Raw genomic sequence first — 13,665 nt, forward strand, 5'->3', positions numbered from 1 at the left:
CATATCAATGCAGCCTTATTTCTGTGATGCTGCAGATGAAGCAGTGAATTGTGCTAGACTTAGCCTAGATTTTAGTGCCTCCTTCCCTTTGGATGCCATTGCTAGTGGTGCAGCTTTCAGAGAGGCCACATGAGGGTTGCTTGATCCCTTAAGGTAGCATAAGAGGTTGACTGGTCATCCCTGATATAGAAGGGTCACAGATGTTTGTTACATGATTTCTTTCATAGGGAAGGAGGAAGTTGTACCAAACAGGAGTTTTACTCCTGTTTTTTTGCCTCTAAATGTAGGGATTCTGTATCAAATTGCAGCATCCTGAGTAGCTTCTGCCTCTCTTATAATAAGGTAAAATTTCTCCCTCAAATTAATCCTCAGGCATATTTGTCCCTTAAACTTCGAAGGCAACTGTGAGGCTGATGTGGCCCCCAGTGAAAATGAGTTTGACACACCTAGTATAAAATGATGTTCAGGTGGACGACCAGGTGGACTATTTAATGGAAATTCTGAGTCCCTCTGTAGCACTGCCATTGTAAGGCTTGACTTTATTAAAGAGTCTTTAAATAAAACATCATGTTTGTAAGACTCATTGGAAAAAGATCATTTACACTCCTAACAGCTAATTGCCTATTATATTTCTAGAGACTGAATGTTATTTTGGGTCAGGGTGTGTAGCTGTATGTGAAATACTCAGAACGCCTTTTGCTGTGTACTTCCACAAAACAAAGATTAAAATGAAAAAAGTTATAACTTCTGGAGTTTAAAAGAGAACTGGTCTTAAATGACATTCAGAGTTGGTGCTGCCTGCAGGAAAAAAAAAAATCTGTTGCTGTCTTGCCAGCAGCTGACCTGGATAGTTCAGTTTCTTTTTCTGTATTATTTTCGCTATCCCTAAGCTCAGTACTTTAGGTAGGCTGTTTGCAGATCTTGATCTCTGGGGGCTATGGACATAGTTTTGTATCTCTGGGCTTTTTAATTCCCTGGACAATACAGTTAAAGCCTTTAACAGTGAACATAACACTGAGCACACAATGCAAGCAGTGATTAAATACTTAATTCCCCCTAAACAGGAAGGCTTATAGTGGGAGAAGTTGCTCCTGCTTGGTCTGGCTGCAGCCGGTTCTGTTCTTCCCCTGCTATGAGCACTGCAGCACAAGGAGCTGCTGACCTCTCCGTCTCTGGTGTCTTTTAGCTATTAGTCTGAGGTTCTTAAATCTTTCTGTCAGGTCTATCAGTAATCAGGGCAATTGGCCTCTGCCCCTCTGGGTGAACTGCTAATGAGTTCCAGGTGGCTGTCGACTTGGACCTTCTCTGCCCCCTGAAAGGAGCAGAGCCCCAGGGCTCAGCCTTTGCTTGTGACCTGCAGCTGGCTCACCTGAGCAATGTATTTTTCCATGTGTAAGCAGCAGAGCAGGCTAGGATATATTACTGCCCTGTAAATGTTCACAGGAGACACAACTGCATGTTTTTTAGACTAACAGGTACCTAATGCTTCTAAAAGTTGAGGGTTGTTTGATTGAAAATGTAGCAATAAGGAAGAATACACTTGTCTGTGTGAGTATTCTTAAACAAGCGTTGTGACTTGATCTAATGGATTGGCAGCATAGATGACTGAACTTCTGCTTCCGTGTTGAATGGGGACACTAGAACATGATGTAGTTTTCTGCCATTAAATGACTGGACTAGAAGCTGCACTCTGCTGTGGTGAGGCTGGTCCAGCTCAGAGGAAGGTTTCCTTCATGTCCTGCCTCCACCACCCTTGCCTTTGCCCAACCAAAATTGAAAGGCCCAGTCATTTAGTGAAACTGTTGTCAGGTTGCTGATCTGGCTTTTCTGCTAGCCAAATAATATATCAGAAAGCAAATAAAAATGTAAGTAGTGTAATAGTTGCAAGTAGAATAGTAGCAGAGATTAGAATGTAGTTCAGGCTTTTAAATAACCTATCTCCTGTTTACTGAAGCCTAGCACAGCTTCTGGCATTATCAGAACAATCAGTGTGCTGATATGAGAAATATTTTGCATTCCTAGGGTTGGAAAAGTAAGATAAAGTCCTTTAAAGTGGTTAGCAGGTGAGCTGAGGGCTGCTAGCTCATCTTGGCTACTGAAAATAAATAGTGTATTTCTCTTTTGCATGTTCCTCACCTGTAGGTGTCAAAAGTGTAGACGCTTTCACATATTTTTAATCTCATCTTCCTCTTAGCAGATTTCTGTATTCCCAGAACCCCCTGTCTAAGAGGTGTTGATTTTATCACAACTTCTTTTTCTTGACTGCTCATGGAAATAAATTTTCAGCACATCTGCTTGTCTGCAGAGAACCATCTATCTCTCTTACAGATGCTCCCGAAATCTCTCCAGCAGCATGAGGTTGACCTATCTCGGTTTCTTTAAATCTCTAGCATTCTCCCTACCTCAGACCGCCTTGCAAAATGGGCGGAAAAGCAAACATGGTTTTCCTGGCTGAAAATAAAAAGCAAAAATACACATGTAAGAGTGAGAGAACTTAATTTCTCCATTTTCCTCAGTAATAATTACCAGCATATAGGTTTCAGCTCAGAATGAGGACATTAATCTGTCTATAGGGTTATTTAGCAGCATCATCTCCCTAATAAGAATGTAAGTTATGAAAAGTGCCTTTTTCTTCAATAAGCAGCCTTTAGCTGAGTAATTGATCTGTTTTGTGGTTTTCATTCGCTGGGTTTTATGGAAATTATTTCTCCAATACAGCCAGAATTCCTGTTTGACAACCCCCAATTTAACTGTAAATTGTGGATTTCTTTAAAAAGCCGAAGCTGACTTTCTGCGTCAGCAAATCAAGTGCAGAATGTCGTGATCCTATTTTTCAGGGCAACTGTAGAAAAACATAAAAATTCTCCTTAGTTTTATGTTAGTCTAGTACAGTTTCTCTTAATTAGCACTTGTGAATTCAGTACAGCATGAGGAAGAAGCTTTGGATTGTGGTTAATAATCCATCTAGAATATTTTCACTTGCTATACTCTCCCTTAAAGATGACTACCTTTCTCCCAGTTTCTAGATATTCATTAGTCTAAATGAGCGGAACTTCCTGATTGGGGGCCAGGTAGGACTCTGTGTGTCCTGGAGAACCAGAAACAGCAATTGAGCACAAGTTTTTAAGATGGCACAGAGCCTCAAGTGAAGACTTGGTCACTTCCATAGACAAGGAGGCCAACTGGGTTAATTAAAGGATGTTTACAAAAAATACAGTGCATTCCTTTGAACTACTTAGAGCTGACTTAAAGCACTACTGACCAGGAAACAATTTCACGAGGTGTTTCAGTTGATCTGAGACTATGGCCAGTCTGTCTTTGTTTGCCCTTCTTGCACACCCTTGGCTGCATGTTCCTGTTCTGTCCTTCACTCCAGCTCTAATGCTCATCTGCCTGAGTGCTGGACTAAGTGCTCCTGAAAAACCTCTGTGTGGGCATAGGGTTTTTCTTTTTTTTTTTGTTTTTCTTTTGGACAGGCTGGTGTGAAAAGCTGCTGCTGTGGCAAGGAAGGGGATAGCAGTGGGTGGGCGGAGGTGAGAGACTGTCAGGACGGTTTAGATTGTCTTGAGTCACCCTTGAAAGCATAGTCAGGTTTTGTGAGCACCACTGAACTAGATGGTACAGTACACTTAAAAGGGTTAGAAACTTAAGAGTCTCTTTCCTTTCAGATATTAAACTTAATACTCCTAAATGGAAGACCCATCCAAAACTGTGTCCATAGACTTAATTAGGAAGTGTTACACAAGCAGCATTTTCAGACTTGAAGATACCTCCTGTTGAACAAAATTCTGTGCTGCTCTTAAGTATTTATGGCAACTGCCAGCTGTAGAAGAGGCTAATTCAATGATAAATTCTGCTTTTTACCAGTTTAGGGAAAAATATCCCAACCAGCTTCTTGGCAAAGCTAAATGGACACCTGAGTATCAGAATCAAACTCCTTATGCCTCTAAACTTAAGCACCTAATGCTAGTTACAGGTCTGACAAATGCCACAAATCAAAGTGATAGTGCAGTGTTTGCACAATTGTAAAAAGATATAGTTTGGTATCCAGCAGCACCATTTGTAGTAGGATAAATTGTGGAATTTAAATTGCTTTTTTGTTTTCATCTTAAAAAAAAAAAAGATATAACAAATCAATAATTTTTCCTTTTTTGTTTTTCTTTTTTTTCCCCAAAGGAAGACCTCACCTCCCCCTTCCATTGGGTCTCATTTTCAGTTACCAGTCCCTTTGTGTGGGTGGAGAACCATTCTCACAATGACTTCCTCGCTGGTCTCACACCCTGGACTGCCCTTCCTTCCTTCCAGACTTTTGTGTCATGCCAGAGGTGGTTAAATATGGGTTCCCTGAAGGCTATTGATATTACTGTGAATTATCTGTAGGTTTTCAATGGAAACTTTTGTTACAACTGGCTTGAACCTTCTAACAGGAGCTGGAAGTTCCTTGTGAACTCAGCATAACTATTTCAGCTAGATTAGTTTTGCTCTGTACAAATCTTGTGTTGCCCTGTATAGTTCTAGCCAAAAACTTAAGGCTGTTTCTTACTTGTAAACCATGCTCAGCAATTAAAGTACCAGCCTTGCCTCCCTCTCTCTTCCTTCCTCCTGTGTGCTTTTGTTCTCATCCATGTTTATGAAGCTTTTTCACCTTTCATAGGTAAAGCTTTCCAATCTCTGCAGTCTCTCTTCCTATCCAACCTTGTTACTACTGCCATAGCTTTCAGGGTTAGCCAGAGTCTGTTTGCGTGAGCATCACAGGAGGAGTGTCTTCCAGTCTTCTACAGTGTCTTGGATGGGCCAGTTCCAGACCACCTGAGCGATCAGGTTGTGTTGTATGTATAATTAAAGCGGAGGGGAACAAGATCAGAGGACTGCTGTCTGTTTCTTGCTGCTACCTAGCAAAACAGCACAGAACCTGTTGGTCAACTAGACAAAGTTTAACAGAAAACAGATAAACTCCAGTTCTGATTCTGAAGCATACAGAGCTTCAAGGAACAGTCTTTCGTTACAGCTGAAGATCATGCTTTGGAGGGTATGAATAACAACTGAGCCATTATGATCCCTTAAGGTATAGAGCTACCTAAATCCGAAGAGCACCCTCAGGTTGCTGCTGACACTAGCTAGGTAAAAAGGAAGAGGAGGACAAGGTATGAGAGCTGAGCTGTAAGACTGTGTTTTAGCCTTGCAATCTTTCACTGGATCTTGGTTGCCCTTTCCTCCAGTTTGTAGAAGCTAATGAAACTGAACATTCCTCGGGAGTTCAGTGTACAGTCAGCCTGCTTAAAGGTCATGGAGATGCTTGGCATCTGTGGTGTCAATACTTACTGGCCTGCTATGTCCATTAGTGGTTTTGGTTTGTTTTGTTTTCTCTTACGGTGAAAATTTCAAGGCTGTTTACTTGCATGTATCAAGTGTTGTCTTCTCTCCCTGTAAAATAAACAATAGTGAAAATACTACTACTCATTTAGTGTAATGATCAACTAAACACCATTTCCTAAAGTCTTCACTGCTGGAAAGCATTGCATCGTTTAGATTGCAGTAGGAATTCTAATGGTAATGTAAAGAATGGAAATTGGCAATTAGTGTGAGATGTGTAACCAATATCCAATTTCTCATTCTCTGGACTGTATGAATGATTTTTGCTGTCACTGTGGTGAAATTGTCCTCACCTGACCCCTTTATTTATTTTCTGCTTTTCGTCTTCCCAGAATCCCATGATTAACAGTAAAAATGTTTCTTAATTCCAAGTCTAAATTACACACTTTTAAAGTACTTTCCAAGTACTGCATAATGTAGTCAGATCAGTCTTGTTTAACAAAGGTAGATCCTTTTCTTTTGATGAAACAGATGTAGAAAGGAACAAAAATATACCAAGAAATATGTAAATGTATAGGCACCAGAAAAATTTGGATAACTGCTAGTTGTGTAAAAGTTCTCACAAACTACTTTTTATAAACAAATTTTACATAAAGAAGACTACTTAAGGGGAAGAAAAGAAAGCTTAATTTAAATCTTGTGTTCCCTTACTTTTTATTGAAAACTGAGTGCATAACACTTACTGTATGGAATTGTTCCTAATTAAAAAAAGAAAAAGCCCTTCAGTTTCTTCCTTAACTAGGTTGAGTGAGTAATACCCTCCTGCTGCAGTTGCACAACAAAAAAACATCCCTTTGTATTCAAACTGTTGGTTTTGCTGGTAGCCTTAAAACCCTGCTTGACAAACTTAGGGTACTTACTCTTTTTCATGTGCATTCGTGTCATGGCTCTTTTCTAGTTCCTAAAGAAATATTCCTTGGAAAAAAAAAAAGGCATGACCTTTGGCCATAAACCTGTGTACTTTAGTGGCAAGAAACTTGGAATTTTTGAGGTAAGAACTTTCATATTTGCAAGTGAATTGCTGGAGTGTATTTTAGTTTCCGAACTGGAGCATTTAGAGAACATATTTCAGCACCCAGCAAAAATAAAGTAGCCTGTCCTAATGGAGTTAAGCCCAGATACAGAACCAAAGAAAAACACCTCAGAATCTTTCTGTAAAAACTGAGCAGTATTGGCTAAGGCTGAAAATGTAATTGAATGACACAATTTTATGTTTTGAGTAGCTTTTATTGGAAAACAGAGGTATTTGTGTCTGACTAGTCAGCAAAACACAACCTGCTGCTTAAATTAACTGTGAGGGTGTGATTTCTGCATGTGAAAATCTGGTGACCTGTTTGAGAAGATAGGATTGTATCAAATAGGTAATGGCTTTGCCACTCCATCATCCTGATGCTGGGTATGCAATAGTGCAGGTCAGGATGGGAAACATGGGCTCTGACTTATGTTAGTGGAGTCTTGCCATGGCCTTGAGTGGAGCTGAAAACTGGCTTGACATGCAAACATGCAGCAATGTCCTTTGATCCAAGTAGACTTTGAGTTTGGTGTGGCCACCCTGGTATTGGAAGGGCTGCAGTTCTGTTTCAGCTGTTTCTGCTTGCTGCCAAGTTCTGTTTCTTTTCTCAGTCACTAAAGTAGAGGAGGGAGAGAAACCCTTGAGATGCAGTTAATTTCAAGGTATATCATCCTACCTCATGAAAAAGTTTTGCAACTGAAGTTCAACAAGCATAATGACATTTGCATTTTTGTTCGGTTTTGCTACATGGGCTGCTAAGCATCTGCTGAAGTGCTTTGCTCTATCAGCATCCCTGGTTGTGAAGACCAAGTGTGGACAGTGTTTAGGATTTCAGATGTTTTGTGGGGGAAAAAAAATATTCTCTGCTGCACAGGAGGCTTTAAATTCCTGCCAGACTGGCTTCTGTGACTGTACCAGTTTTCTTAGGAGCAGAGTTGCAATATTAGCAAACACAGTTTCAGTATGCACTTCATATGCTTTTGCACTGTGACTTAGCAGCGCAAACAAGGGTCCAGGATTTATCAGTCTGTTCCTACTGTTTTGTTCTTGATGCCTTTTCTGTGAAGTACATAGAAATAAGTCACTTAAAGGGGTTTTAAATAACCTTATCTGATACTCCTCTTAACAAGTGTCACCAAACATCAAGGCAACCTCTTATCATGTGAATTTCTCTGAAAAGTTCTTTGTTTTCAGTACAGAAGTTTGTTTACATTGTGAGTAGTCTTTTCTGCTTCGATAATTGCACTTACGGTCTAGTTTACCTATAGAGTGTCTATGAAGAATTGCATGTTACATGGATGTTGGGGAAAATACAGAGTTTAGTTGCCCATTTTAATTGTTTCAAACAAAAATCTACTTATTTGTTTTGTTTGGGGATTTTGCAATTATTACATAGCATTGCATAATTTATCCACTGATCTATTCAAGGGACTAGAGCAGAGTAGGGAATGAGAAAGTAGAGTAAAATGACAAACTTGGGTTTCCTGAGATCATTGCTCCTGCAAATGTCTATTCCCTAGCTAATTCTTCTTTTCAGAAATAAGTTACAGACATGAATGTAATTGTCAGAGGTCTTGATGGCCTCTTTGGCATGACTGCCAGTATAGTGGAAGTGAACTTGTAAGACAGGGAATGGGTAATATATCACACAGTGTAAGTTCAGAGAGCTATCATTTATACCCAGGTCTTGGTTTCTGCGTTAGTAACCTAGTTATTTTCATGCAGAAATCTTCCAAAGTGTAAAGAAGCTGTGTAAATGCAACTCTTAAAGTAGAAATCTCATTATCTTGAGATGTAGTCCATTCAGTGTCTTTATTTCCCATTGGTGTCTCTACACTTCTCTTGTTCTCCTCACCTGCATGAAAGCTATTTGCATGGAATCTTTAACTCCAAATCTACAGCAAAACTCTGTGTGTATTTTTGTATTGTTCTCTGTAAACACTGACCAGATTATAGTGTACAGAACAGGGCTGGTAATTCAGGTACAAGCTAATGTTGTGGGGAAGTGGTGAAGGGGAGGGGAACAAAAAGCAGCCCACCCTCAATAACGGTTCCGTCATGTGAGTGGCAAATGCTTTTCTTAAGCATAATCTTGGTTCAGTGTGTGGCAACTTGCCTTAATGATGAAAGGACTTGAAATTCCATAGTTTCTTAACTTCTGTATCTGGTGGGCAACCTCAGAGTCCTTCTGAAGCAGACTTCTAGAAGAGCTAAATTTGTATAAAAATGATTTGGTAAGTGTGTGCATTGCATGATCCTTAGAAAATTTGAGTTTTGCATGTTTGGTACCTTCCTCCACGCATGTTTTAAAATGTAGTTTGCTTTGTTTTTGTTTTTTTAAATTTAACCACATGTATATCTTGTGTTTGTTTTTTGTTTTCCTTCCCCCAACAGCTGGCTTGCCCCTCGGTGTTCTAAACTTGGCCAAAATAAAACCGTATCAGAGAGGCTTTTTCTGTAATGATGACAACATCAAGTACCCGTTCCATGACAGTACCATCACATCCACTGTCCTCTACACAGTGGGGTTCACCCTGCCCATTTTCTCTGTAAGTAGCTAATATATAGGGAGCTTTGGTGATGGGAGTAAAATGTATGTCTTCTGAGAGTTCAGCACCGTGACTGAGATAGAGACGACAGTCTATATAGGCAAAAATCCCATGTATGTATAGTTATATGCATGTGAAAGGTGCCGTTGCTATTTTCTGTTTACACAGAAAATCTGCAACTAATTTCTAACTGCTAGTATCTCTAACCTCATTTGGTTTAGGAGCAGAAAAAATGGAGATTAGGAGTTAAACTTTGTTAGTTAGTCTAAGCTTTTATCATTAGGAAGAAAAATACTACAGGCTTTCAAAACACTGTGGAATAAATAAATCTGTTGTTCAGAGTGGGTTAGTCTGATAACTTAAACACTTGTAATGTAAAAACGTGCACTGTAGTTCAGTGCACAAACCTGTAAGTAGTGACTGTTGCTTCTGTATACTTTCTACAGGAATCTAATTTGGAATCAGTAGCTTTTCTTAGGTTAAAAAAATGTGATGACTCTTTAAACCCTTGAAAATGGGATACAGCAGCTGAGAACCTAGTTCTTGTAGAAAAGAGGCTCAGTGTTTTCACACCCACATGATTTTGACGAATAACAATTTAACTCTTCAGTAGTTTTTCTGAAATATTTTAAGCCTGGTCGTATCCAGGCTCTTAGTAAGGTTTGAGCTGGCTTAGAGAACTAAAATTTAATTGTTCATAATAGTCTTGAACCTAAAATTACATCTTGTTTATACCTCCAGTAGCTGACCAAACTGTATTAGAGATGGTCATAATCTTTGGTCTTCCAATAAATGTTTATGCTAAATTAGTCAGTAAGAAATATTTCTTAACCTGGTTTAAGTATGGAAGCAGTCATTTTAAATGAGTAAACAGAAATCTGTGGAACCTCTACATGCATTATGCTAGTTTTGCCTCAAATGCTTATTTATTAAAGCTTTCGTTAGTCCTGTGCAGCGAATAGAAGATAGACACAACTGGTATCGTTGGTGTAGTTTAATTTCTGAGGAAAATAGTCTGAAGTTTGTAATTTTGACATATATTGTACTGACATATCTTCAGCACAACTTCAGGAAAATTTCTTTTCCAGTAGGATTCATGTGTACCTTTAATCTGTGCACAGGCAAACTAGCAATTACAGTTTTCTGCAATTTGGACTTCTACAGAAACATTTCAGTTGCAGTTAGGTATCTGTTGAATTGCTTGGTGTTTTTTTTTCTTTGTCTTTAGATTTGAGTAAGGTGTTCCTGTAATAGAAAGTCAGTTGAGAATGCTTTTTTTTTCTGGCTCTAAAGAAGTGGAGAAACATCTGACTTAAAGTCAGTGTACTTAAATGTGTAAAAATCTAAGGAGTGGTATGGACAGCTATTGTAACTTTAACTGCCACAGTATCTAAAATTGTAATTTAGGATTAGACTTGCCAGTGATTCCAGTCTCGTCTGGTATTTTTCTTCTATGATACTCTGGTAGGATTCACACTGTGAATTTTTGTTGCCTGTCTTTGTGCAGGGGATTGGAGTACATAATTGTAACAATCACCTGTGATGTCCATGCTTAGAGGGGTTTACAAAAAAATTTTAAAGCACTTCTAATTCTCTAACAACTGTACAGGCAATCCAGGTCAGTTTTCTGCAGTCTGAACATTTTACACACCTTAAAGCAACACAGGTTTTCTAGAATCTAGTAAGAAAGTGTAGTCACTGTGTAGTGTGTATGTTGCTGCTCTGTGTAGTTCGCATGTTAACCTAACTGGTTTTCTTAGTATCCCTTTTAGGTTTAGGCAGTTAGTTCTTTAGCCTCATGCAAGAGGTGAAAAATCATTTTTGACTACTGAAAACTTAGGCCTGTAGAGCTAGGGAGGATCAATCTGGGTTTTACAACTTGCTGAGTTAAAAGTGAGTTCCAGTTGAATGCCTTCTAGCTCCAGCTTACCTTTACTCAAAATGGATGGAGAAAGCTGATCAGTCTGGAGACAGGAGATTGTGACATTCAGACTGTTGTTTTCTTTTTTTTGTTTTGGACTGACTCATTGGAGGCTTGAGACTTTTTCCAAGGCAGACTAAGTTTTTGGAAGTAGTATGTTCCAGAGTCAATATCCTCAGCAGGGACACAGCTGGCTTGTGAACTCTTATTGGACAGTGACACTAACTATCCCACAGCTAGTCAGAAGTGTTATCCTGACATGAGGCCATTTTGAAAGGAACAGGCTTCTCAGTGAAATAATTGATTATAAAATTTGGGGGTTAATACAAATAAAGGTTGATAGATGCACTTTCATGCACACTTCTCTCATCACAGATGACCTTAAATAGGATACTTCTTCCTTAGTTGGACTTAGACCTCAGCTTTATCACCTCACAAAATAAAAAGAACTTGTGGTGAGAAACTAAGGGAAGCAAAAAGAATCATATCTGCAATGTGAAAAAAAAGAATGGTTAATTGAGTAGTACAGTGGTCATAGCCCCTCCCCTTAGCATTAAAAAATGTACACTTATTGTTGATATGTAGTCCTTAGTTCCTAAAGCCTCGTGAAATCTAAGCAGAAATGCTCAAAACATAATGCGTGTGCCCTTTGCTGCACTAACAGCTTGCTTGTCTCCAGAGTGTGTTAGGAAGTGGCCTGAACATCTTTCTGTATAATAATAAAGGGTCTTGTTTGGTTCACGCCCATAGTGGAGTATAAAACAACTCCAAAGGAAAGAAACACAACCTGCAGTGATGAGTAATTACATTGTTAAAATGTCTTTGTGCGTATTGATTTCTTCAAAGTATTGTATGAAGCTTACAAGATGTATGTGAAGGGTGCTAAAAACTCTCAGGGATCTTCTTAAAAAAAAAAAAAAAGAGGAAAAATGTATTAAAAAAATGCGCTTCAAATTCACAGTACCGTTTATAGCTTTGAACCTTTTCTGCTCCCATTACCACATTTTATCAGGAAGTAAAATGTCTGGGAAAGAAGCTCATGTTTATTCTCTTCCAAGTGCCACTTCATCATACAATACTTCTCATTTTTCCAAGTTGTCTTCTGTGTCTGGATGGGAAGTGCAATTTTTTTATTAGAACATTTGGAGACTTGGGGTCAAACAAACCTCACTAGTCCTCTTGAAAAATTAATCTCTTTAGATGTCTAGGCTGGTGTCTGGAACTTCATACATCCATGATGATAGACATTTCAGGATCCCCAGAAGATCTTTCTGATACTTCTGCATTCCCAAGTCTTTTTAGAGATGTCTAGAAAGTAATTCTCATTAGGGCATGGTGTCTATATATTGCAACTCTAGTAATATTTTGAAAGGAATCTCTTCAGAAGATGTACTTGCTCTGGCATTTTTGCTGTGTAGCTGTCTGTATGATATCAGCTCTTTGAAGTATAAATGACAAAATAATGTCAGTGTCTTTCTCTTGCAGCATAGTCCAACCATACTTGTTTGCATATGTCCTGTCAAGTTGGTCTTCTCTGGTGTCTTCACATCCAAATCATTTTTCTTTCTTCAGTCATCTTGCTTCTTACACTTGCTGCAGTCAGTGGCACTCAAACAGCATCTCTTAGATCTAAGGGTAGGTGTGACTAGGGAAGGAGAGGCACAGAGCAAAGGAGGCCTCTCTGAAGCATCCTTTTCACCAAGGGAGCAGAATGGAGCAACTGAGTTGTTGCTGGTTTTCACCTGCTCCCTTTGCAGGTTCTGAGCAGGGTTTCCATGGTTCCCTGCTGAAGCTTTGTCTGGCTACTCTGTTCAGTAGCTGAAGGGGAACAACCCACTGGTAAGTTTCTATATGGTGGATTGATCTGTGATTGAACAGGAGTCCAGTTCATGTAACTTGGCCCAAGTGGCACACTGAGTTTCTGGGAAACAAAGTAGTTTGCCACAACTCAGCTCAGATCATACTGAGTGATATCACATGGCACATAAAAGAAAACCATGTGATAAGGCCCAGTCAGCACAGTTTTATGAAAGGCAGGTACTGTTTGATCAACCTGATTTCCTATGACAAGGTGACCCACCTAGTAGATGAGTGAAAGGCAGTGGCTGTTGTGTACTTAGACTTCAGGAAAGCCTTTGACACCATCTCCCACAGCATTCTCCTGGAGAAGCTGCAGCTCATGACCTGGATGGGTGTGCTCTGCGATGGATAAAGAACTGGCTGGATGTCCGGACCCCAAGAGTTGTGGTGAACAGAGCCAAATCCAGTTGGCGGCCGACCATAAGTGGTGTTCCCCAGGGCTCAGTACTGGGGCCAGTTCTGTTTAATCTCTTTATCAATGATCTGGATGAGGGAATTGAGCGAACCCTCAGTAAGTTTGCAGATGACACCAAGTTGGGTGGGAGTGTTGATCTGTGGGACAGTAAGAAGCCCATACAGAGGGATCTGGACTCATTGAGTCATTGGGCCGAGGCCAATTGTATGAGGTCCAACAAGGCTAAGTTCTGAGTTCTGCACTTGGTTCCCAACAACCACAGGCAGGGCTACAGGCTTGGAAGAGTGGCTGGAAAGCTACCTGGCAGAGAGGGATCTAGGGGTGTTGATTGACAGTGGCTGAACATGAGCCAGCAGGGTGCCCAGGTGGCCAAGAAGGCCAACAGCATCCTGGCTTGTATCAGGAATAGTGTGGCCAGCAGGACTAGTGAATTGATTGTGCCACTGTGCTCGGCACTGGTGAGGCCCCACCTTGATTCCTGTGTTCAGTTTTGGGCCCCTCATAGTGAGAAAGACATTGAGGTGCTGGAGAGGGT

At 39.9% G+C, this 13,665-nt stretch overlaps 1 protein-coding gene across 2 annotated transcripts in view; it reads left to right on the top strand.

The window, feature by feature from the left end:
- PLPP1 (phospholipid phosphatase 1) overlaps positions 1-13,665 on the top strand; it is a gene marked incomplete at its 5' end in the record, with an annotated part of 66,916 nt that overhangs the window by 7,373 nt on the left and 45,878 nt on the right. Inside the window, one exon of one of the 2 annotated variants that reach the window (XM_080362827.1) lies at positions 8,780-8,934. The exons of the other annotated variant lie outside the window; for it this stretch is intronic. Within the exon in view, the coding sequence (XP_080218953.1) occupies positions 8,780-8,934 (155 nt within the window). The remainder of the gene's footprint in view (positions 1-8,779; positions 8,935-13,665) is intronic. 2 annotated transcript variants of the gene reach the window in all.

The sequence above is a fragment of the Nesoenas mayeri genome (genome assembly GCF_963082525.1).
Source record: "Nesoenas mayeri genome assembly, chromosome: Z".
NCBI lineage: Eukaryota > Metazoa > Chordata > Aves > Columbiformes > Columbidae > Nesoenas > Nesoenas mayeri.